Below are 27255 nucleotides of genomic sequence, written 5' to 3' on the forward strand. Positions count from 1 at the left end.
GTGGTGAATTCACTATTTTAACTTTTGAAACTCCTAATTTGGTTTCATTCTTTCTCATTTTTAAGCAGATTAACCAAAGTTTTATCCATTCTATTTTACTTTTCATAAAACTAGTTTTTAATTTGATTAGTTCAGTACTTTTTCCTACCTTTAATTTTTATTAGTCTCTCCTTTGATCTTCAGAATTTCTAATTTGGTATTTAATAGGGGTTTTTAATTTGTTCTTTTTCTAGTTTTTTTTTTTTTTTTTTTTTTTTAGTTCCATTCCCAATTTATTGGTCTATGTTTTCTCTATTTAATCATGTAAGCATTTTGAGATATAAAATTTCTATAAGTACTCTTTTCCTGCATCCCTTAAATTCTGGAATGTTGTCTTATTGTTGTTATTCTCTTTGATGAAATTATTGTTTCTATGATTTGTTACTTGATCTGTTCATTTGTTAGGGTTAGATTATTGGATTTACAATTATTTTAATCTCTTTTTCTATGACTTGTTATTACATATAATTTGTATTGCATCACAATTTGAACAAGATGCATTTAATATTTCTGCTTTTCTGTATTTGACGTGAGGATTTTATGCCCTAATACATGGTCAATTTTTATGAATGTGCCATATACCATTTGTGGTGTGAGGGAAGGTATATTCTTTTCTATTCCCATTCAGTTTTCTAAAATTCTACTCCTTATTTATGGTTACGTTTATCTAGTTATGAGAGGGGCAGGTTGAGGTCCCCCACTAGTATAGTTTTGATGTTTCTTTCTTCCTGTAACTCAATTAACTTCTCTAAGAATTTGGATGCTGTTCTACTTAGTGCATATATATTTAGTATTGATATTACTTCACTGACTGTGGTACTTTTTAACAAGATATAGTTTCCTTCCTTATCTCTTTTTCTTTTGATTTGTATGACACTGGGATTTCTACCCTGCCTGTTTTACTTCAGCTGAAGCATAATATATTTTGTGTTTCTCTGATTCAAATGTGTTTTTTGTAAACAACATATTGTAGGGTTCTGGTTTTTAATCCACTCTACTATCTACTTCAGTTTTATGGAAGAATTCAATCCATTCACATTCAAAGTATTAAATACCAACTATTTATTTTCTTTCATCATATTTTCCCCCATTTCTACTTTTCTCTCTTCTTTCACCCTGGTCTTCCTCACTATTGTTTTTACTTCTGACCACTGTCTTCCTAGCTCTACTCTTCTTTCTATTGGCTTTTTTCCCCTTTGTCCTTTAATCTCCTATAATCTCCTATTTTGTCACAGTAATAATTACCAGCTTTGTATTTTCCACTTATGAGATCTAGATTTTGGGGTACCTGGTCAGAAACCCATAATGATGATTTCTAGATTTTGGGGTTCCTGGTCAGGAAACCAAATGATGAGATTTAGGGTTCCTGGTGATGAGGGAGTTAAATGATGAAGTTAGTGGCAGGTTCAGGGAACGAAATAAAGAGGTTTGGCTCCCCTAATCCCCTTAGGATTTGGTACAGGATAGGGAGTTGTGGAAACCCCCTTTCTGGCGGCACAGAGGTCCTTTGTAAAGGAATTTATGAACCCGATAAGCTGGACTGGTAAAAAGAAGTTCATCATTGGCATTGGGAAGTCAGCCTTTGCTGTGCATAATTAGAAAGACTGAATTCCTTAATGGGAAGGTCCCAAGAGAGAAGTAAAGTTTCTAGTAGAGAAATCTTGACAGAGAGGCATAAAGTCTTAGATGAGAAAGTTATGAGAGGGTAACGCTGAAACAAAATATCATTTCAGCAGGCAGAGGCTGCTGCTATGTCAGGGATATATTAGGTCCTCTGCAAGGACTGAGCCCCAAGCTGGCATTTTTATAAGGAAATCTGAGACAAAAGTTTCAACTGAATGAGATTCCCTCAATGTTGTCACTGCCCCCAGGCCTAGATGAGACCACTTACTGGGAGTGGTTTTGAGCCAACAGTAGGGGTCAGTAGAAATCTAGATCTCCAGCTAAATGAGATTACCTCAACTATACCGCCAAGATAAATCACTTTATCTTGGTTCCCTGGGGCAGGTCTCACAGAGGCAGGGTTCAAGGAGAATTTCTCCTTGAAGGAATTTTCAGAGTTTCGGGGCTCCCCTCGTCACTGTCACTCTATTTTCCCCATTTATTCTATTCTTTCTCCCCTTTTACCATGTGTATTTTCAAACATGTTTTGCTTCTGACTTTTACTTCCCCCAAACTGTTTTTCCTTTCTCTCAGCTCATTCTTCCTTCTCACCCTTCCCTTTAATAGATTTCTACACTCAACTAAGTGTTTATATTATTCACTCTTTGAGCCATTTCCAATGACAGTAAGATTCAATTGTTCCCCTCCCTGCTTCCCCATTTCCCTGTCCACTGTAAAATCTCTTTTGGGCTTCCATTCTATATCATATAATTTATCCTATTTACCCCCCCCCCCCTTTCTTTTCCTTTTCCATTCTTCCAGATAATCTTCTTTCTCATATAAATATTTTCTCATATAGAAATATAAACAGTTTCAGTGATGAGAACCTGGACTAGAATAATAGCATGTCTAAAGAAATAAATGGGCATCTATAATAGATGAATTAACTAGACATATTGGAAGGGAATGATGGTGAGATGTGGGAAGTGACTTCAAGAGGCAACTAGCTCAAACTATATCTGAACAGTAATTATCTCTACAAAATATCTGGTAAGACACTTTGTTGGAAGGCATACAGTGAAAGAGAACTTACTATAATTATGATGTTATCCTGTGTTGCGGGGTGGGGGGGATTTTTTAAAATAGGTGATTGGACAGAAGATCTTTGTGTTTGTATGGTTGAACTACAGGGCCCCTTAGGTCCCTTTAACTTTTAATATTCTGCAATGCACTTTCCTGCAATGAAATTCCGTGCTTCTCTAAATTTCAGATGTGTGGTTGGTTAACTAAGTTAGTTAAAACCTAGTATGGATCGCAAAATCCTAATTCCTTTATAGTACAAGTATCTTCCTAAACACAGTTACAGATTGTAATCACACTCCACTTGGTCATCTCCAATGTGATTGCCAAGAAGTATAAGATGAAAGAATAACAAGAGAGTAACATATGTCCATTACTACAAAAGGAAAACAATTCAAAGTGTATTGTGTGCTGTGGAGAGGTCTATTGTCCTCTTCCTATTCGAAGGGCATTGCCTAATTTTATAAGAGTAGAAAACTTGCCTTTGCCTCTTTGAGGGCTGCTATGTCATCTTGCTCTTTCATCTTGAGATTATGTACCACTAAAATTGCTAAACATCACTAAAAGCTATTTTATTTTCAGGCAAATTTCTATTTAGCAAGTAGGGATTGTTTAATTTGTAACTGTAGTGCTTAAATTTCAAATACTTTATTAAGGAGCATTATTTGTAATTTTGTGAAAAGTTTTGAGAAACAGCCTATGGCTTAAATCTAAAGTTGATTGTTTCTAAGTCATTGTCATGACTTGGTCTATGAATTTACCAGCTCTGTGTTTTTGTGTGTTGTGTGTACCTTAATACAACTTTTTTCCCCAAAGGCTTGGAAAGAGTAAACATTATCTTTTTCTAAAATAATAACATTGGGGAAAAGTCCTGGAAGTCAAGGAGGTATGTGAAAAATTAAAGATTGTTTTTAAATTCAAGGTAAACTAATCTAAATAAAAGAGATAATGCTTTTCCTTGAGAGAAGAATAGAATTTGTTTGGTTGACCCTGTCAAACAAGGTAAGGACCTTTGTGTGGTGTGCTTTGTTCTGGATAATCATATTGGATTTTTGTGCTGATCTCATCAATGAGAAGTTTTTAGAACTTTCTGAGTACTTGAAGTTCACTTTGCAGATTATACCACTCCCTTCTTTTGAATATAGATATATTTGACATTTTCAATTCTACCACAGTTCTTCAGGGCCTTTAAACTGACAGCTGGATTGTTCTGGACTCTGGGGCTGGGGTTAGGAAGACCTTAGTTCAAAATCCATTATTTTATAAATGATGACTCAACTTGTTCAATATTGCACCATTATTTGTAAGATCACATTTACCTCTAGTCTTCATTCCATTGCTTATCTTTCAAAAATTTTTGTTGTTCGTTGAGTTCCATGTGCATTCATATCCTAATCTATGAACAATTTCCCTCCTTCTCTGTCATCAAAATTGTTTCTCTTTCTCTCTTTAAAATCTCATTCTGGAAAATTTCTTCTCTCTCCTGATCTTAAATTTTCTTGTAGAACTTTAATCCATGAGACACTGCCTCTTCACACTAATGTCTTTGGAAATCTTCTCCTCCAAAATCAACTATATATTTCAGTACATTTTTCACTCCTCTCCTCCAAATTCTAAAATAGAATGGTTATTTCCATTCAAGATTCCCAACATTTCTACTGGAACACCCAATTTATTTTTGCTAAATTTCAGTCCAAGGACCAAAATTCAATTCCTGGATTTTGCTACTACCAACTTATGTGGTTGACTCATTTTACCTTTGTCAGCCTCAATTTCTTTATTATTTTTATTATTAAAATAAGTGGATTGAACTAGATACTCTTTAAAGCTCCTTCTCACTTTATGACTTTTGAATCCAAGCTGCTGGGCAGGGAAGCTGAAGGTAGGCTTAAAGAACCAGATCTGGAATCAAGAAGACTAATCATCTAAAATGTGGTCTCAGACACTTACTAGCTGTGTTACTCTGAGCAAGTCATTTAACCCTCTTTGCTTTAGTTTTTCTCATCTGTAAAAATGATCAGGAGAAAGAAATGGCAAACCACTCTAATATCTTGCCAAGAAAATCCAATTGAAGTCATGAAGAATTGAATATAACTGAAATGACTAAACAACAACCATAACATGAACCCAGGTTATAAACTTTAGATCTTGAAGGAAACAGATAAGTTTTAAGAGAAACAATCTACCTTCTTTCTTCACGTTTTGAAATCTCTTCCTTGTTCTTGAGAAAACTGAGTTGCTTCAATAAGTTGAACCCAAGAATCACTAAGTTTGATAGTCCAGGAAGATATTGCTTTCATGAAAAGAAAGTGTAATTTGTATTTATGTTTAATTTTGTTTTGTTTCTTTCAAATGTCTCCCCTGAGGTAATTAAGATCTTCTGTTTATAGAATGATATTTCAAGTTATAGGATTTCCCTGTCCCAAGCCAACATGCTACCTTCCTTGGCAATCTTAATGAATGGAGAAAATGAGGGTGGGGAAAGACAAACAGGGTGGAGAGGGAGTTGATATTCTTGTAATATTACAAGAATCCACAGCAGTCTTTCACTCTACAATTTATGCAAAGGACTGAGGGCCAGTTTCCTTAAAGGAAGTGGTGGGGCTGATTTCTTTATTCTGTCATGTGTTATTATGAAACAGAAAAGTTAATTGTGGGATTGTACCAGTCTGTAACTTGAGACTAGAGACATTGCACAATTGTCAAATCCTAAATGCAACAGGAAAATGATATATCACATTTAAGCCTCAGGTTACTTAGCAGCCAATTGCCAAATCTTTATACTAATACCTAATGTAAGGATTTTTACTATTAAAATTAGACCAGAGAAAGTCACAGGATCTCATGAACTGAAAAGGCCTCAGAAGTTCTCTTGTCCCAACAATGCCTAAATTCCCTCTTGAGCAGCCTCTTAAAGAGTATCATCCTGTCTTCATTTAAAGTTTTCATGTCAAGAATAATTCACTATTTCCCAAGACAATTTCTGAATGCTATAATTTTTCTTCAGTTTGCATCTGTGTTTCTAGTTTATCCTCCGGGTTCAGGTAGAACTTAAGACAGCTCTTCAAATTCATCTTTCATCTTCCTTCCAAATCCTCACTTCTCCAAGGTAAAAATTTTATTTCTTAAGTGATGTCTATACAATATGATATTCTTCAACCTGTGGTTGCCTTTTCTAAAATGAGAAACACATAAACCAAAAAACAGGAAAATTAAAAAAAAATTCTTATTTTTTTCTTTCTACCTATTCTTAAAAAGATGGTCACAGAATTATGGTAAAGGAGATACATTAAAAGATTTCCTTTTGATTACTTCAGATTAATTTAGAAGATAAAACTTGAACCCTGGCCCAACTTGTACTATCAAAATAGTTGAGTACCTCTCCCTGAAGAGTTTCAGTGATTATTTATATCAGACATTCCACAAATATTGGCAATACAGTCATGCTTTGTCATTTATATTCTTCAGATCTATTTTCAGCAAGTATATTTATGGGCCACCTTATCTTTGTGGCCTTATCTTTCAAGTTCAATCATTTATGTTGACTTTTTGCTGGTTTTTCTAGTTTAAAAATCTCAGTGTTATAAGGGCCTCATTTTTCTCCCAATTCCTCATTTTCTTTAAGGAAATCATTTATTGTCTCTAGTTTTTAGGTTCTCTTCTGGCATCCAGAGAATCAGCAAGGGGAAAGATCCTGTGCAATCCGTTTGAATTCCATTTTAAATGGGCTAACTCTTTAATACCTTTATTTTCTTTGGTAAATTCTATCAACTTTCTTGGAAGAGGGGATTGATGAATACAAGACCTTTTTATTGTAGTAAGTTATTTATTTTTAATACACATTGAATATAAGACCTTTAATCACAGGAAAAGATCCTGGAGATTATTGTTTAGCCTTCAGTCTACAATGAGGAAGTGGCACATTTTTATGGTGGAATGACTTTGGTTAAATATGATAATAGGAGCATAGATCTAGAAAGACCTTAGAGACTATCTTATTTACAAATGAGGAAACTGAGATCTACAGAAGTGAAATGATGTGTTCAAGGTCACAAAAGTGGGATTTGATGCAACTAGTCAGTTTTGTTTTTTAATGCACAATATGTCCATCATATTTATTACTAAGGTGTTGCTGTTCAGTTGTGTCCAAGCCCAGATTTGAATTCAGAAGAGGAATCTTCTTGACTTTAGGCCGGCTCTATTTTACTCAGCAACAATTCAGCAACTCTAATTATTGTACTACCTAGCTGGTATTTTTATTAATTAGACACTGATAGTTATAAAAAGCTAGACACACAATATATTAGACCTATAAATGGCTATAGTAATCAATGGAACCATTAGTAAACTAGTAAGTTTGATTTTCCTAAATGGCTTGTGAAACAAGTCTTGTTCCTATGTAGTTATACACCATCCATCTGAAGGAAACCAGAAAGTGCTCTTATATGAGAACTTAATATACTCAACTTTTTGTTAGTTATATCCTGTCTACTCTGGTTTAACACCAACAAAATGAATTCCAAATTCATTATCCCATCTCACCAATTATGCTTTTGAACTTCCCTATCTTGCCTGCCATTGTGTAGCAAGTTTTATTCACAGAGATGTTATACACACACATATACATATACACACATATATATGTATATGTATATGTATATTTATGTATATGTACACACACACACACACAAACACACAGAGTCTTGTTTGTTATATCTATCTGAATAGGTATCTATAGATCTATATACATATTTTTATATTTATATCTACAAATCTGTAGATAAATGTATATAGCTTTATATAACTATACAGATATGTATAGATCTGTCAATATGTATATATCTATACACATATCTATAGATATAGAGGTAAATCTTTAACTATACCTATATTCGTAGACAAACCTATTTGTCATTTCTTTTAGTACAATAGTATTCTTTCATAATCATATACCACAACTTGTTCAGATATCCCCCAATTGATGAGGATCTCCTCAATTTACAAATGAGGAGGCAGCAGGTGATGAGAAAAAAATACCTACACATGTGATATGGATCACAGATGAAGGAAATGTTTCTGATACTTTTCTGTCTTGCTTCCTTAAGGCTTACTCTCTCTATGTTGTTATGCAATAAACATTCAAAGTATTAGGTGTAAGGAGAGGCCAGTCTTTCTCCTTCCTGTGCTGTTAGTCAATTAGAGGTCTAACAGTAATTACCTGTAAGATCATTGAAAATTCTACATAGTCCTTTTCTTTTTTCTCCCTAATATATTTTTTATTCGTTTCATAAAACATTTTTCAATTATATATAAAAATACTTTAAATTTCATTTTAAAAATATTTTTCAATTATACATAAAATATTTAAAAATTCATTTTCTTTAAATTCTGAATCTCAAATTCTTTTTCTCCTTTCTTCCCTTCTTACTTTCTTTTAAAAGCAAGCAATTTGATAATGGATCTATATCATATGAAATCATGCAAAACATATGCCCATATTAGATTGTAAAAGAAAATACAGACCAATACACACACACACACACACACACACACACACACACATCCACAAGAAAGTGTAAAAAAAAAAAAAAGTCTGCTTCTCTCTTCACACATATTCCATCATTCTGGAGATACATAATATTTTTCATCATTAATCTTTCAGAATTGTTTTCGATTTTTGTATTTCTAAGAATAGCTAAGTCATTCACAGTTTTTCATTGTAAAATGTGTACAGTGTTCTGGTTCTGCTCAGTTCACTTTACTTTCATTCATATCAGTCTTCCCAGGTTTTTCTGAAACCCACTTGCCATTTCTTATAGCGCAATAGTATTCTATCCCGATTATATACTGCACTGTGTTCAGACATTCCCCAACTGATGGGAATCCTCTCAATTTGCAATTCTTTGCCACCACAAAAAAGAGAAATTATAAATATTTTTGTACATATGGGTCTTTTCCCTTTTTCTTTTTTTCTCCTTAGGATACAGAAATATCAATGGCATTGCTGGTTCAGAGAATATTCAGAATTTTATAACCCTTTAGGCATAGTTCCAAATTGTTCTCCAGTGGTTGGATCAGTTCCCAGCTCCACCAACAGAATGCATTACTGTCCTATTTTTCTACAAACTCTCCAATATTTGTCCTTTTCCTTTTCTGTCATGTTAGCTGATCTGATAGGGTATGAGATGGTAGGAGAAAAAAATTGGACAAGTCATCTATACATCAAAATCTGCCTTTACAGAAAGGGTTGGTCTTGGAGGTATCTTCCAGTTCAAAATTTGTGATGCTAATCCTGGAGTCATGACCTTTGTTTGCTTCCAAACTTCTTAACCCTTGGTATTTTAAATTCCTTACATAAGGTGAGTGATACTTTTAAACCCTTCAAATGTTTGTAATTTTATTGGTGGGCATTCCTGCAACTAACTCTGAGAAGTTGCAGTCTGCAGTCTTAGATTGTGTTCAGGAGGGACTGTGGCCAAAATATTAATGAACCTGAAGCCAACCTGAAGCTGAGCCTTTCTAAATTTAGCTGTGCTAGTTCTGAAACAACTGACTCAGGACTCATCAACTTCCCTTCCAACTTAAGATGACTTATCAGAGCTTGTTGGTTTAGCCTTTAAGATCCAAGAGTTATTTCCATCACAGTATGTCTCCAAAATCAGATTTAAGTGGACATCTAAACTGTATATTAACAAATAAGCAATCTCTTTACAGAATTAATTTTTATTTGTCAAGTGTCTATGACAATCCATACTTCATGAGATATGTTTGACTTGTATAGTTATAAACAAGTGCTTTTTGGATTTTAAAATCCTAACATGGCAATATTTTATCTTTTAGAACCAGTTAACAACCATGGACAGACAAGGTAGGTACTTATTTATCATGTTAGTATTTATGAGATATTTTGGTAATAAATATATTATTTACTTACTTGATTTCTAAGAATATTTAATGATAAACACATAGCTTATTTTTAGGAAATTAGATTATGTATAATACGTGAGGATCCTAAATTCACCAAGGCCCATGGAAGGGGATGAGAAGGGAATAAGCATTTATATACTGTCCACTTTGCATCAGGTACTGTGCCAAATGCTTTACAAATAATGCATTTGATCCTCTCAACAATCTTGTGAGGTGTTGTTATCTCCATTATATAGCTAAGGAACCTTAGACATGTAGGATAAGTGACTTGCTCAGGATCATACAGTTAGTGACTGAGGCTTTGATTGAACTCAGGATTGAAATAGGCAAGCTTTCAAGTTCCTTCTAGTGCCCCTTTTTGATGTTATTTACTGAGTATGAACGTAGAGATCAGCTAACATTAGTGGGAAAAGATTATTCAGTTATGGAAAAAATGCCCAATTTTGGTCCTATAGATTTTCTTCAGTTATATCCAGGTTACTTTGAGCTTTTTTCAGAAGAATCTAGGTGAAATGAATTCTTCACTACCTAAAATGGTGACTTTGATCCATATAAGTAAACACTTAAATTCATCAATATTGCTTTGCCCTCCCTTCTCCAGATTCCCAAATATCACTTTCCTTGCCTTAGAGGTTATGACTTTTTGGCTCATTTTGACTAACATTTTTAGTCTTTCTTAATGTTCATTCATTCTGCGGTGAACAGAACCAAGAATGAGTTATACCCCCTCAATAAAATTCTAGCCTTATTAGATAGACTTTTGGATAGGATCTCAGCTTCTGTACAAGCCCCACTAGAAAGTGACATGATTACTCTTCTCTTGTTTTATCATTTTAATTCAGTTTACTGAATGGAAGTAATGAGTTTTTAAGATCATTTATATAGGATTATGTTGTTTCATTGGCAGGCTATATTCCTTTAAATAGCTTTTTTTCCCAAATTAAATTTTAGAAGGTTTATTCATTCAGTCAAAACCATTTTTTAAATTACTTAACACCATGATTTAGACAAATAAGAGAGATTTTTATTGAATTGTCCCTTATATTTGAATAGATGTATTGATCTCTTCCCTGTTAGTTTTTCTTCAGTTTCTTATAGGAAAAGGAATAGGTTTGGAATTTAGGGATAGGCCTGGAATTTCATTGTCTTTTTTTAGGTAAATTTCAGCAGTGTCTAAGCTGTTATTGCAAGATTAATCCTTCTAAGCCAGAGAAAAAAAGGGGGAAAAAAAAAAGCATGAATTGAAATATAAGAGACTAGGGTTACAGAGAAAACATAGGCTGGAAAGATTCAAGGATGCAAATCTGGAGGAACTAGGATTTCTAAGTAGTTGCTTCTATGTAACCAACATTGTCATAAAAAACAGATCACAATGAATAACATTTCTGGGCTCTTAAGCACTTTTCCTCTGCCTTTGTACTTCTAATTGAAAACAAAAATGGCTGAGATCTGTTGAGTTCTGTATTCTTGGTCAGGTTATAGTGAGGAAGATCAACACTGGAAATTTAGGAAGGTTGAACACCACTGACTTAAATGATGCTTAGTTTCTATGATCTTCTAATTAAAAAAAATTATAAATTTGTCTGGATGTTTGTGTTCTAATCATTAGTAGTCCTTGAAGAAATGAATAAGGGAGATGACAAATATGAATGATTTGAAATGAAATGAAAAACATTTATAGAAACAAATAGAAAGACACTATAATTATTTTTAATGATAGATTTAGGTGTTTGTGTTTTATAAATAATATTATGTTTACCTAAACAAAATGAATTGTAAGATTGGATAATGTTCTGTACAACGACAAGTACCTCCCCTCCCTTTAAAAGATTTGTGTATGTGAAATTCATTATGAGCACAAAGAGCTATTTTTTTAAGTAAAGAATTCACTTTTTTAGAAAGGTCATGTGACATAAAAGAATAGCATGTCCAGAGAGCTATTGATCAGATCATACTTCTGTCATTTCTTAGCACTGTGATAATGGGCAAATAAGTTAGCATCTCTGGACCTCAGGCACCATGTAAAATGAGATTATAGATGTTATAGGTTCCAACCCGTCCTTTCCCACATATGATGATTTTTACTTTTGGAGAGCTTACCCAATCAACATTTAAATATGTATCCTCAGAAAATTATGAATCTCAAATGTTTTATATAATAAGGACCTGTAAGTAAGCAACTTGGAATCTAATTGAATTAAAATTTAAAGTAATACTCTTGAATTTTATATGTTGCATATTTAATTTCCCAGATATGTATATTCAAATCAATTAAAAAAAAAAAAAAAAACAAACAAACTTCTTGGTGTCTTGCAGGTGGGCAAAATAACTTCCAGTATGCAACAGGAACATATCAAGGTAAGCATTCTCACATGAGTCTTTGTCAAACATCAATGTGCTATCATTATTTAATTGTGGGACCCAAAGAGGAAATTGAATTAGAATTTTTTAGAAAATAAATTCCTTATGTTTCTCCATCTTTATCCTTAGTGCCTTATATGTAGTAAGTACTAAATAAACTCTGGATTTGGGTTATGACCTTTCTAGGTCATATTCAACTTGAGGTTGCTTATGGGTGACCTATTGATTTTATTTTTTACTTTGCTTCCTGTGTCCAACAAACTTGACATATTTTAATTTTTTTTTTTTGATGAGGGTATTGAGTAATTTGTTTTTGTTGTTGATTGGTAGGTCAAGTTTCAGGGAATCAGGATTTTTAAATGATCGGTTCATAATATCTTTTTCAGATCTTTTTTTTTTTCTGATAGTAGATAATAACGTTCTTCTAATTTTTCATTGCTTCCACTTTGTTCTAATATTTCTTGTTGCCTCATTAAATCATTGAGTTCTGTATTGGTTGAATTTTATTTTTCACACATCAACCACTTGTATAATTATAAATTTTTTGGTCCAACTGTTTGTGGTTGTTCTGAGTGATTTAACTTAATTTGTTATTCCTTGTTTTAGCTATTTCTTATATCTATTCACTGAAACTTTGTAACCATACCATTCTTTTGTTATAGTTTGTTTATTTTGTTTCTTGTATCCATAATTTCAATTCTTGTGTTTAGGTTTTGTGCCATTTTTAACCATTATATAATATGGTTACACTTATACCTCAGTTTTGCTTCCAAGTAATCTAGACATAGGGCACTCATAGCTAGGACTGGTACAAACATCAGAAAATATCTATTAACACACACAATTCTTATTTTAGAGATAAGGAGATTAAAGCCTAGAGAGAAGCTTTGCTTAAGTAGTTACATAGTTCTCATTAAGAAAATTGACTGGACCCAAACCCTGCCTTCTTTTTTCTTCCTAATCTAGAATTCAGCTCTACCTCAGATCTGGGAGCAAGATATAACACTGTTATCAAATCCTTCCCACTTATATAAGTCTTTATCTTTTATCTCTCTTCTGGGGCTTCCCCAAAAGGTCAGACAGGCATTATTGAGGAAAATTTTCCTGATATGAACAGGATATGAATGAGCAATATTCAAATGAAGAAATCAAAGCTACATATAGTAATACAAAACTACTTTAAATCATTATTGATTAAAGAAATAAAAATTTAAATAACTCTGAGATAGCACTTGACACCTGTCAGATGGGCCAATACTACAGAAAAGGAAAATAACAAATGTTTGGAGTGGATGTGAAAAAACTGGCACTACATCATCGTAGCTAGAATTGTAAAAAAACAATTTGGAACTATGCCCAAATGACTATATAACTTTGACTATTAACTTTGACCCAGTGGTACTACTACTGATCTGTATCTCAAAGAGATAAATTAAAAAAAAAAAAGAAAGAAAATGGTCCTATACATACAAACATATTTAGAATAATTTTTTTTGTGATAAGAAAAAATTAAAGTTGAGATTATCAGAGGAAGTTGTGGTATACGATTGGATTGTAAAAGGATGCTATTGTGCTATAAGAAATGAAAGAAATTAAGTGTGGAATGCTTTCAGAAAAATCTGGGAAGATGCACACAAACTAATGCCAAATGGAGTGAATAAAACCAGAAAAACAGTGTTTACAGTTACAGCAATATTATAAAATGAATAACTATGAATGGCTAACTATTCTCAGTAACTAAACAACCTAAGAGAATCCTGAAGGACTTAAGATAAAAAAAAGCCTCCCTGCTACCTTCCCTGCAGAGAAAGAAGTAATGTAGTCCAAATGCAGATCAAACCATATATTTTTTTTTACTTTATTTTTTTCTTGTTTTTTTCCTTCATATCTTATCTTTTATAACATATAATCAATACAGAAATGTGTTTTGTCTGAATACACATGTATAACCTATATCAAATTGTGTACCTTCTCAATCCAGGGGAAGGAAAGAATTTGAAAGTCAAAATTTGAGAAAAAAAAATGTTTTACAAGTAATTGGGAAATGAAGAAAAGAAATATGGGCAACTAGATGGCACGATGGATACAATACAGGGCCTAGAATTCAAATCTATTCTTGTAGCTGTGTGACCCTGGACAAGTCACTTAGCCCTGTTTGTTTCAATTTCCTCATATGTAAAATGAGCTGGGGAAGGAAATTGCAAAATATTCTAATGTCTCTGTCCATAAAACCTCAAATGGAGTCACTAAGAGTCAGACATGATGGAAATGAGTGGACAGTGACAACAGGAACCTGAGATATGTGACCCATAGTAATACTTATATATGCTTTAGTTGCCTACTTTGAGATTGACACCACTGCTTTATGGAATACAGGAGTTCAGTGATACTTTTCGTTGAATTTAGGATTTCATTTGGCTTTATTATTGCATTGTTAGTAATTGTTCCTTAAGGGATTTGGATCTACCTCTATCTTGGCAGATGTTCATCTTGATTAGTAAGAATTGTCATCAAGTATTCTATTATCTGGAATGGAAATTAGACTTTTTTCATTTGGACCCAGAATACAGAAGCAGGGGCAATGTGTAGAAGCTACAAAGAGGGGGATTTAAGCTTTATGTAATAAAGAAAAAAGATTCTTAAATAAATTTGGTCATTGTTAAGCCATTTGTTTGTGTCCATCTCTTTGTGAACCTCTGGAACATAGCATACCAGGTCCTTCTGTCCTCAGCTATCTCCCAAAGTTTGTCCATTCTCATTGCTTCCATAATATTTTCTATTTTGTCCTCTGTTATCCCCTTCTCTTTTTGCCTTCAGTCTTATTCAGTATCAGGGTATTTCCTAATGAGTCCCATTTTCTCTTTATTTGGTTACAGTAGCTAAACTTCCGCTTTACTATTTGACCTTCCAGTTGATAATCTTAATTAGTTTCTTTAAGTATTGACTGATTTAATCCAAGAGACTCTCAAAAGTCTCCAATACCACAAATCAAAAATATTATTTTGTGATATTCAGCTTTCCTTATGGTTCAACCCTTGTTACAGTCCTACATTTCTACTGGGAAAACTACAGCTTTGACAATACAAGTCTTTGTCAGCAAGAAGATGTGTCAGCTTTTTGTATTCTGTCCAATTTGTCACAGCTTTCCTTCCAAGGAACAAACATCTTTTAATTTCATGGCAGCACTCACTGTCTGATCTTTGAGTTCAAGGATATAAAATCTGACACTGCTTCCATTTCTTCTCCCCCCCCCCCCCCCCCATTTGCCAGGAAGTGGTAGGATCATTTGCCAAGATCTTAGATTTTTTTTTTTAATGTTTAATTTGAAGCCAGCTTTTACACTTTTCTCTTTTATCCTCATCAAGAAGCCTCAATTCTTCATTTTCTGCCAGTAAAGTGATATTGTCTGCATATCTGAGATTGTTTATACTGCCCCCCCCCCACACCTTATTACACTTTTTGTGTCATTCAGTCTGGCAATTTTGCATGATATACTCTGCATTTAAGTTAAATAAGGTGACACTATCTATCCTTTTAGTATTTTTTAAACTAAAAAATAAAGCTATGTAAAGGTGGAAATGTACTCTCCAGAAGGCAGCAATATCTTCCAGATTGGAGACTTTCAAACAAAAACTGGATGGACATTTATTGAGTATATTATAATGATTTTATTTCTGGATATATGTGGTACTACATGGTCTCTTGAGATTTGATGATGACTTTTTTCCTAATATTAGAAATGGTTTATTAATGTATTGTGATTATGGCTTTTATTGTAAATGGATTAATGTTTTTTGCAGACTCATGGTAGGTATAGATTTTTATGTAAATTGTTACTATGAAAATTACGTTGGAGGAGGAAAGGTAACAACAACAGTTCCTTCTGTTTAGGAACTGCTTTTTTATTTTTAAAATTTGGAGATAATCTAAGCTTGTGCTCATAAGAAACCAGTATTTTAGGTAGAATGAAAAATTAGCCACTCTCCCAGGTGTGTGTGAAGTTTGAAATAAGCTTGTGACTGTTTTTCTTACTATTTTTCTTTCACCTCAAGAATTGATTTATTTAGGCTATGCCAAGTGGAACATTTAAAATTCAGAAATATGATGAACAAACTATTCATTAAAGTCTCAAGAGATTGTAGGGAACAAGAAAGAAGTCTTGTAAATATTTGAGGGGAAAAATTGTACTCCTCTTTCACAAGGGGATAGAAAGAGAATTCTACAAGCCATAGACTCATGAGATTACCATTTGGTTGCCATCAAAATATTAGCAATATTCAAAACAATAATAATAATAATTCATAAGTTTTGCAAAAATGTTCTGGTAGTATTGAGGATGTTATTTATGAATACTGTGGTACTTTATAACTAATTAGAAAATTAGTGAATTGTTAAATTGTTTGATTATTAATGAGTCATATAAAATAATGTGAAAGAGGAAAAGTAAGTAAAAATAAAAAATACTTTGTTTCAAAAACAATTCTAGCAATGTTTATTAAATGATAAGATTAAGAACCTTACAGAGTAAAACAATTATTTATTGTGGGCCTACCTTGGATAATTGAGAATTAGACTGTGTGTTCATTAAGATCAGGACAGATTTGGAATTTATCCTTTTTTATATCCCCAGTGTTTAAATATTTAATAAATATTTCTACTGAATTTGTAGAAACAATCCAGCAGACCTTGTTTCCTTTTCTCAGGTTTACTAGTTAAAGTGAATGTTGAAGATTTCTTATGTATTATTGTCTTCTAATAGAAAAAAAAACTGGAGTATGAATTGGAGTAGGAATGAAGCTCATAAGGTTTGGTGGATTTAAACTATTTAAGTAACTTTATCCAGAGAAGGGTGATCAATGGGTTATTGTCAGACTAGAATTTGTTCTTTTGTGGTACTTTGTGAGGCTTTGTTCTTAGCTAATTCAATTTTAAAATCAATGATTTGAATAGATATCTCTATTATGATTTGTTGATATTATTAAATTTGTGGATAACCCAAAACTGAGCACTAAGGTAATGGATGGCAGAATTAGAATATGAAAAAGTTTAAATGGATGACATCTAATTATATGATATTCAATTCCAAAAAAATTAACTGAAGAAATCTAAGATAGGTGGAGGAGGAAAATGTGAAAAATACTTGAAAGCTTTAATATACTAAAAGCACAATATGAATTAATGATAAGATGTGTTCAATTAAAAAAAAATAAGCAAGCAAACAGAAAAATCCTAATTAGATGGAGAGTTTTCAGAAAGGAAAGTCTGAGTTATTAGGAACAGTTTCCAATGCTACAAAGTAGAAGAAAGACTATATAATAATAAATAATAATTTAGCACTACAGGATAATAAAGCACTACAGAAGAAAACTGTTAGTAGAGTGAGATTGGTTAGTCTAAAGAACAGGAGACATAATTTTCAATTTTCAGATATTTGAAAGGTAATAGTGTTCAAGAATTTTCTAGCATTACAGAATGTTAAAGCAGGAAAAGATCACTAGAAACCAGTATTGTTATTATTATATTTAATAATCCAACCTCCCTTTTGGAAATGAGGAAATTGCCTAGAGAGATTAAAGTGACTTGTCCATAGTTCTGATCTAAGTAGTTAGTAGTCCACCTAAGGACTGAATACCAGTCTCTCTCTAACTCCTAGTTCAATACTAATTTTTTACCCTTTTTGACACACTAAATAACATGACTACATACCCTAACCTGCTTAAATACAAAGAAGGGAACTAGAAAGTTTACTATAGGATATTAGGATCTTGAAATTAGTGAGGCCATATAATTGAATCCTGCTACTATAGACCAAATTTGACTCTGGCCAGTCAACTCATTCAGGTTTGAAATTGGAAGGAAATGAAACACTAATATGTCATCTAAAAGTTTGAAAATGGAGTTGATTTAGTCAGAAAATGGAAAGAATCTTAGGTACTGATTCAATTGGATGCAGCTATCTTGTCTGTGTTGGTGATATTGTCCCTGTCAGTCATTCAGTCAGAAAAGTTTAATGTATGTAATTGCTTTACTTTTATGCTTAAGCAACAAAGAAATGGGCCTATACACAGTCCCCTGGGCCAGTTAAATCTCAAAAGAGTAGCTTCACTCCAAGGAAAATTAGTGTATCCTATTTGTAGGAGACACTCTTCCCACATCGGTTCACTTTATAGATGAGAAAACTGGGATTGTGATTTGCCCAAGTAATAAACGAGAGGCAAGATTGGAATTGAGGTTCTCCGATACCACAGATTTTGCTATTTCCATTGTACTATATTAGAAGTAACTTCCTAACTAATAGAATTGTTCAAAAAAGAACAAGTTTCAAATTAGAAGTAGGCTGCATAATGTGTTTTTAAAGAAAATAAAATAAAAAATAAATTTAAATATTTTTAAAATATTTAAAAAATATTCTAGAACTTATTCATGCTTAGGGTTTATGAACTTTTAAAAAGATTAACAATTAAATATAAATAAAATTATTTTCCATTATAATCCAATACATTTAAATTTATACATTTATAAACATTATTCTAATCAGGGATTTTTAGGCTTCTCCAGACTGTCAAAGAAATCTATGTTACTTAGAAAGATTGGTCAGGAACTCTTACTTGAAACATTTCTTCAATTAGAAGTGACATATAATAGTTTTTTTAATGTGTACCTTTGTCCAATGAGAAAGAATGGGGTGGGATTTGAAATAGCTTTTTTAAAATGTCCCATAAAATTAGGAATACTTAGAGTATACATCATTCTAGATATCTAAGATGCTTTAAAAAGCATCTTAACTGTTTTGTAAACAAGAAATATTTCTAAAAGGTCAGATCCATCTTTCTGCCAGATTGAAAAGATTAAACAGCCCTCCACATACTCTATATGAAGCCTGACATAAAATAAGCACTTAATATTGGTTGATGAGTTACAGTTCTCATTAGAAATGACAGCTGTTATTCTGTGCTATGATACATTAAATCCCTCAGGAACCATTGGGATGTATAAGATTATTGATTCTAAATGGCTCAGACTACTGTGCTTTTGGAAATTTTTTGTACATGCTTTCTTTAATTTTTCAGTCTTCCACTTTTGCCATAAGTCATTACTTTCCCTTAGCATCTTTGTGCCTTTCTTCTAACTTAATCCAATAGACATCGAGTATAATTTTTTTAAGCAGTGTGCTGTACAGTCAGGATTCAAAATTTTTTAAATGAATTTCCTAATGTGTGGCAAGGTTAGCATGGAGATAAACATGAATATGAACAATGCAATGACCAATCAAGATTTTGGGAGACTGTCAAGCCTCTTGGTAAAGAAGTACTAAAGGGAGGTATGGAAAGAATCATAGTTTTTGTATACTGTTAATGTATAAATTATTTTGCTTGAATACACTTATTTTTTTTACATGGGGTGGGGGTGAGGCTTTTATTTGAGGCAGGAAAATGCATGGAGGTAGAGAATAGAAGGAGTGATGATACAGATTTAAAAAAAAAGAAGTGTCAATGAAACATTTAAAAAAAAAAATCCTAGAAAAACTGCTGGGGAAACTTGAAAACAACATGGCAGAAACTAGTATATCATCTCACATCATATACCAAGAAACTGTCAAAATGGGTACATAATTATAAATAAAGGGTGAAAGCACAATAAGAATTTATAGTTATAGAGATCATTATAAAATGTAAAATGAATTATTTTGATTATATAAAAATTAAAAAAATGTCCAAACAAAACCAATGCAACCAAAATTGGGAGGAATATAGAAACAGAAAAAATATATATATCTCTGATAAAAGCTTCATTTCTCAGATTTTAAAGAACTGAGTCAAATTTATAAGTATACAAGTCATTCCTAAACTGACAATGGTCAAAGGATATAAACAAGCAGTTTTCAGACAAAGAAATCAAAGCTATGAATAATCATATAAAAATGTTTTAAACAATTATTGATTAAAGAAATGGAAATTAAAACAATTCTGCATACTACTTCACATCTATAAGATTGGATATTGTGACAAAAAAAAAAGAAAATGATGATTGTAGGAAGGGATGTGGGGAAAATGGAGACACTAATACATTGTTCATAAAGTTGTGAACTGACTCAACCATTCTGGAAAGCAATTTGGAACTATGCCCAAAGAGTTATTAGACTGTAATACCTTTGATCTGTCAAATGTTAGGTGTGTATCCCAAAAAGATTTTTAAAAAAGAAAAAGGATCTATTTGTATAAAAATATTTATAGCAGGATTCAGGCTCTCTCCAAGTAAAGTAAAGTAAATCAATTTATTGTAATTAAGTAAAGTAATATATTAAGAATTATTGAGAACATTGTGATGATTCCCGGCAATTTCAATATACTTATGATAGAAAGTGCCATCTGAGTCCAGGATATCAAATTATGAAAACTGATTGTGGATCAGAGCATAGTCTTTTCTTTTTTTTTCTTTTTTTTTTTTTTTTTGGAGAAAACTTTTTTTTTAAAAATTTTTATTTAATAATTACTTTATATTGACAGAATCCATGCCAGGGTAATTTTTTTACAACATTATCCCTTGCACTCATTTCTGTTCCGATTTTTCCCTTCCCTCCCTCCACCCCCTCCCCTAAATGGCAAGCAGTCCTATATATGTTGGATATGTTGCAGTATATCCTAGATACAATATATGTTTGCAGTACCGAACAGTTCTCTTGTTACACAGGGAGAATTGGATTCAGAAGGTATAAATAACCCAGGAAGAAAAACAAAAATGTAGATAGTTCACATTCGTTTCCCAGTGTTCTTTCTTTGGGTGTAGCTGCTTCTGTCCGTCATTTATCAATTGAAACTCAGGTCTCTTTGTCAAAGAAATCCACTTCCATCAAAATATGTCCTCATACAATATCGTTGTTGAAGTGTATAATGATCTCCTAGTTCTGCTCATTTCACTTAGCATTAGTTCATGTAAGTCTCGCCAGTCCTCTCTGTATTCATCCTGCTGGTCATTTCTTACAGAACAATAATATTCCATAACATTCATATACCACAATTTACCCAGCCATTCTCCAATTGATGGGCATCCATTCATTTTCCAGTTTCTAGCCACTACAAATAGGGCTGCTACAAACATTTTGGCACATACAGGTCCCTTTCCCTTCTTTAGTATTTCTTTGGGATATAAGCCCAATAGAAACACTGCTGGGTCAAAGGGTATGCACAATTTGATAACTTTTTGGGCATAATTCCAGATTGCTCTCCAGAATGGTTGGATTTGTTCACAACTCCACCAACAATGCATCAGTGTCCCAGTTTTCCCGCATCCCCTCCAACATTCATCATTATTTTTTCCTGTCATCTTAGCCAATCTGACAGGTGTGTAGTGGTATCTCAGAGTTGTCTTAATTTGCATTTCTCTGATCAATAATGATTTGGAACACTCTTTCATATGAGTGGTAATAGTTTCAATTTCATCCTCTGAAAATTGTCTGTTCATATCCTTTGATCATTTATCAATTGGAGAATGGCTTGATTTCTTATAAATTTGAGTCAGTTCTCTATATATTTTGGAAATGAGGCCTTTATCAGAACCTTTAACTGTGAAGATGTTTTCCCAGTTTGTTGCTTCCCTTCTAATCTTGTTTGCATTAGTTTTGTTTGTAAGAGCATAGTATTTTCACCTTTTTTGCATGCCTGCTTATTTTTTTCCCCTTTGGATTTGATTCTCCCTGTGCAGCATGGCAAATATGGAAATATGTTTGGAAGAATTGAGCATGTTTAACCTTTATTAGATTGCTTGCTATCTTGGGGAGGAGAGAGGGAGAAGAGAGGGAGAAAAATTTGAAAATCAAGGTTTTGTAAGAATGAATATTTAAAACTATGTTCTTATTTGGAAAAATGAGATACTACTATTTTTTTTTTTGAGAATCATACATGCAGAGTGGACTCTGTTCCTTCTGGGAATTTAGCAAGAATTAGCCATCCAGCAAAGCAAGACAAATATATTTATGGAATCTGATTACTTCACAAGATATGTTGATTCTGAGGTTACAAGAGGAATTTGCTAGCATGGGGAGGTCATAAAACCTTGATGAAACTGTACATGTAGTTACTCAGAATGCATGCAGAAAAGCCCATTGGGAGAAAGTATTAATCTATGGTAATGATATTATAATTAGTCTGACTTGGTCATAAAGTAAGAAGGATAGTGAACAGGTGCTACATTTGGGAAAAGATTGAAGTTTGTGTTTTGATGTTCTGGTCTACATCCTGTTAGTGCTACTATCTTATCAAATGATGTCCAAAATTTATGAATGATGGATTTATCGATCTGTCAACTAGTGATTGAGGATTTCTAGTTTGGGCTGGGGAAGGGGACAGATTTGGGCACCAATCAGAATTTCATCAATTGTATTCCTGAGAAAGCTAAGTCTTTCCTAGTTGATCATCACAAAATATTGCTGTTACTGTGTACAATGTTCTCTTGGTTCTGCTCATTTTATTTATCCATATTCTTCTTGTCTATATGCTGATCTCATGGTAGATGCTTTTTTCAAACTGGGAAATGTGACAAATTCTAGATGGTTTTTTTGGTTGGCCAACCCTTTGCAGGAATTTTCATATTTACTTTTGCTGACACATTTATTCCTCTTACTTACTGAAGGAGGAGAAAATATATAATTTTTTAGTCATAAGCATTGTCTCAAATGAGTTAACATGTTGAACTACACTGGTACACAAAATTATAAACTTCTTTATTATTTCATTCAAGGCCCTCCACAACAGTATGGTTATCCAAGTCCTGGACCTGTTGGCTTTCCTAACTATCAACAACCCGCTGCCTCTTTTAATCCACCACAGCCTGGTATGCCTGGATTGTCACAATGGGTTCCACCATCACAACCAATAAATTGTCCACCTGGACTGGAATATTTAACTCAGGTACTGACTTGTCCCCCTCCCCTTTTAATTCATGATTTCATCTCACCATGAGCATTCATTCCTACAACTTATGTGTATCACAACCCATTGATTAGTTCTGATTTAGTGAAATTCTCAATAATGTCTTTCTCAATCTTCCATGGAAGGAAAGGTTTATTTCATTCTTTGTCTTTATAATCCCAGTACCTAGGAGAGTGTTCTGGCACAGAGGTGGTATTATTTAAAATAGTCTTATTTATTTTTAATGATTATAGGTATAAATATCTATGTTTAATATAGTCTTAATAAAGTCTATGGAATGATCTGAAGAACATCTTGGTGACTCAGTTGATAGAACACTAGATCTGGAGTTAGGAAGCTCTGAATTAAAATCTGGTCTCAAATACTGGCTCTGTGATCCTGTGCAAGTCACTTAATCTCTGTTTTCCTTAATTCACTGGAGAATGAAATGGCAAGTTGTTCTAGTATCTTTGGGAGAAAACTCCTGCATGGTATATGGTCCATGGGATCTCAAAAAGTCAGACTTCACTGAACAACAATGGAACGATTAATTAATTGGCAGTTAACTCAAAGTTGCAGGACTCGTTAGTTCCCTTTTAATAATTAAGGTTAGCATAACTGTTGATATTTCTGTTTGTTATCCCTTGCTCTTGAATAAATTATGTAGTCAGAGTGAGGGAAGTGCATTACATAAGGGAAGGTAAAATTCCATATCAAGTGAACCAACGAATGTTAGCTTTTGAGTATTCTTTGCTTTGTTCAGTCAGTCATGTCTTATTCTTGATGACTTTATTTAGAGTTTTCTTAGCAAAGACTGTGTTTTGCCATTTCCTTCTTTAGCTCATTTTACAGATGAGGAAACTGACTTGATTTAAGTCAGCTTGGCATTGTATACATTATATGACATTTTCTATAGTTATCAATTAGTGTTTTATACCCTTAAATTGTAGTAAATATTTGTTTAATTGGCTCTGTTAAACACCTACAATATGCAAGGCACTGTGATAGATAGGAGGAAGGAATACAAAGTTGAAAATGATGGCCTGGAAAGGTATATATGATCTTGTCCGTTAAGTGGGCCCTGTTGCCCACTGACATACATTTTCCAGAGACAATAGTACTAGGGATTTGAATACAGCTTCTAGGGCAAGAGCTAGAACAGAAAGAGAATGTATCCAGTAACAGGGTGGACAGTAGTAGGAATAATAAGAGGACATGAAGAGAAAATAGAATGAGAATTAGGGATAAGCTATAGTGCATATTTTAATAATTTTAACTGGGCAAAGAAAGAAGAGAATTATTGAAAGAGGGGGAAAATGGAGATGTTCTGATGGACTATGGGCTGAGTAAGAAGCAACTAATACACTATATCATATAGAAGCCCTTTCATGCTCTCCCCACAAAAAATATATATATATATTATTACATAGTCCTTGGATGCCTTGAGATCTGAAAAATGAAAGATGAAAGGCCCATGGTATTTTGCAGTAGTCTATCTACATCTGGAGTTTTATGTTACATTCTGGGTCCTATATTTTATGGAGTTTCTAAAGAAGTATTGTCAGGATGGCAAAGGGCCTCAAGATTCTAGATCAGCTGAAGGAGCTTATAAGATGTCTTAATAGAAACATAATAACTGTGTTCAAAAATTTCAGACACTGCATATGAAAAAAGTATTAAATGTTTTAAGCTCGGAGTTAAGAATAAGGAGAAATAGATGGTATTTGTGAAGACCCTGATATGGGTTTGATTTTGGGATGGATGCAACAACTTTTTAGCAATTAGAGGTACCCAGAAGTGGAATGGATTGTCCAGACAGTAGTGAGCTCCTTTTGTAGTGGATCTTCAAACAAAAGATGATTGACTAGTTCAATTCAACAAGGATCTTTAAGCATTTGTCATGGACCACTACTATGAATACAAAAACACATACATGATATTCCTTCCTGGAGAGAAATTTGTGTTAAACTTGAATGCTCATTCATCTCATGTTACAGACAGGATTCTTGTCCAGGTATAGAAAAGTTGGATCCAGTTTGTGGAATCATTTTTCTTCTTAAATGGATGTGAACAATTATCCAAGCATTACAGTTCTGACATATCCTTACCATAAAAGATGATGCAAAAATGAATTACAATTGAATTTTTTGAAATGTAGATTTTATCTTTTACTTTCTAAAATGGAATGTTACTTTCTGATTTCTGTTAATGAATTTCCACTAAAAATAATTTTCTGTGTTAAGGATTGACTACAGTAACAATGGGTAAAAATGTCTTGTACTGGGTCAGGATTTTGGTCTTTGTTTTATTTTAATTTTTTTTCTTACAGTTTAGTAAGAACTTCTAAAATTTGTCTTATCAATTTCATAATCAGTCATCAAAAATGTATTAAATGCCTTTCCTATGCTAGGCAGTATCAAACTGTTCAATAGAAGGCAAAGGATAATTTCTATCCTAAAAGAGTCTCCAGTCTGATAAAGGATCGATAGAGAAAGGGCACTACTAGGATGAAGGGGAAATGGGGAAACTAGTACTAGTGACAGATATGATCAAATAAGTCTTTTGTGTTATTCAGTCATTTCAGTCATGTCCAGTTCTTATAACCCCATTTGGGGTTTTCTTGGCAAAAACATTGGGATAGTTTGCCATTTTTTTTTCTTAGATCATTTTATAGATGAGAAACCTGAGGCAAACAGAGTGAAGTGACTTGCCCAGGATCACACAGCCAGTAAGCATTTGAGGTTGAATTTAAATTCTAGATTTCCTGATTGCAAGGCTTTATCTTGGCGTTCTATTCACTGCATCACCCAGCTGCCTTATAAAATTTAAAAATAATGTACTTTTTATGACAAATTTGTGTGCTTTTAGTATTTGTATGTTAGAGTTTTTAAAATTTGTTTAATTGAATAATGTGTAATCAATAGAAACTGAAAGAGGAACCTAGAACCAGGAAAAATAAGTTCCAGCTTTGCTATAACTGACTTACGACCCTAAACAATTGCTCTAGACCACTTTCAGAAGAGTGAAAATTACAAAAAAAGATATTGGTCTGTATTGGTAGAAAGAATTTGCTCATCTGGGACTTCCTTACCTTTTACCTGCCCCTAATAAATAATTAGAAGTGTATTATTTGTTTCACTCATATAGATTGACCAATTAGTGATCCAACAGCAAGTTGAAATTCTGGAAGGTATGTATCTACTGTATCCTTAAAAGAATAATTTACTTTATTGCATTTTAATCAACTCCTATCTAAAAAGTATATTCTTGTTTCAATTGAGCAAATAAATCTTGGTGTAAAAAAGGTAACACTAGTTATAGTTTTCCTCAACTGTGTCTCATAATAATTTGATTATTAATTGTGGGCATATCTCAAGACTTTGCTAGTCAGTAGCATTTTTTACAACTATGTATCAAATACTGTTTTAAGTTCTAGATATACAAAGACACTACTTCCCCTCAAGGAACTCCTAAGCTCTCTCCTCTCATTGCACACTATCATACTCACTTTCTATATTCATTCAATTACTAAACTTTATAGATTCTCCTTCCACAATGTGTCTCACTTCTATTCTTTTTTTTTTCTCTAGCTACACAACTAGCACTCTAGTTTAAGTCTTTATTATTGCTCACTGGGATCAAAACAATACATTCCTTGTCTCCCTGTCTTAGATTTTGCTCCATTGTAATCTATTTTCCAACCAATTACCAACCAAAATTACTAAAGTTGGTCTTAACCTATCTTTCTAGCTTTATTATCCCTTGATTCTCTCTACCTACAATGCAGTTCAGTCAAATTGACCTTTTTTCATCCATATACCACCTTCCAGATCCCAGTTCTCATGTACAACTGATGACCATACATCTATCATTAAAAGTATTAGATTTAAATTTTAAAAATTAGTAAATTAGATTATACTTAAGATGCTAAAAAGAACATTAAATTAATGATCAGCTTCTACTTTCGTGATGATCTACATTCTCCAGTTTCTTTAATCCTTTGCAACCTATAAAAATTGCAAGTTCTCTCATTTAGTCTTGATATCTGCTTGTGCTATTGTCCTTTCAGATCCTATTCTTCTTCATTGCTACATTTTTAGTGTGATTTTTATTGCCTCAAACTTCTTCCCTGTCTATTTCTTAGTCTCTTAAAATAGCACCCAGCTTTCAAATATAACTGGTTCCTCTTGATTGATAGAGCTGATTACTATTTCTTAGTTTTCTTGCTATTTGAGCATTCTGGTTTTTAATGTCAACAACTTTCCTTCTGCAAATTTCTTTTCCCTTGGCTTTTCTGGTACTTTTTTGTCCTAGATCTTTTTTACCTGTTTAACATACC

At 33.0% G+C, this 27255-nt stretch overlaps 1 protein-coding gene across 2 annotated transcripts in view; it reads left to right on the forward strand.

The window, feature by feature from the left end:
* PLSCR1 (phospholipid scramblase 1) overlaps positions 1–27255 on the forward strand; it is a 53489-nt gene that overhangs the window by 13950 nt on the left and 12284 nt on the right. For both annotated transcript variants that reach the window (XM_051983317.1, XM_051983318.1), the window contains exons 2-5: positions 9562–9589; positions 11965–12006; positions 22747–22916; positions 26064–26106. In XM_051983317.1, the coding sequence (XP_051839277.1) occupies positions 9577–9589; positions 11965–12006; positions 22747–22916; positions 26064–26106 (268 nt within the window). In that variant the 5' untranslated portion in view covers positions 9562–9576. The remainder of the gene's footprint in view (positions 1–9561; positions 9590–11964; positions 12007–22746; positions 22917–26063; positions 26107–27255) is intronic.

The sequence above is a fragment of the Antechinus flavipes genome, chromosome 3, assembly GCF_016432865.1.
Source record: "Antechinus flavipes isolate AdamAnt ecotype Samford, QLD, Australia chromosome 3, AdamAnt_v2, whole genome shotgun sequence".
Lineage (NCBI taxonomy): Eukaryota > Metazoa > Chordata > Mammalia > Dasyuromorphia > Dasyuridae > Antechinus > Antechinus flavipes.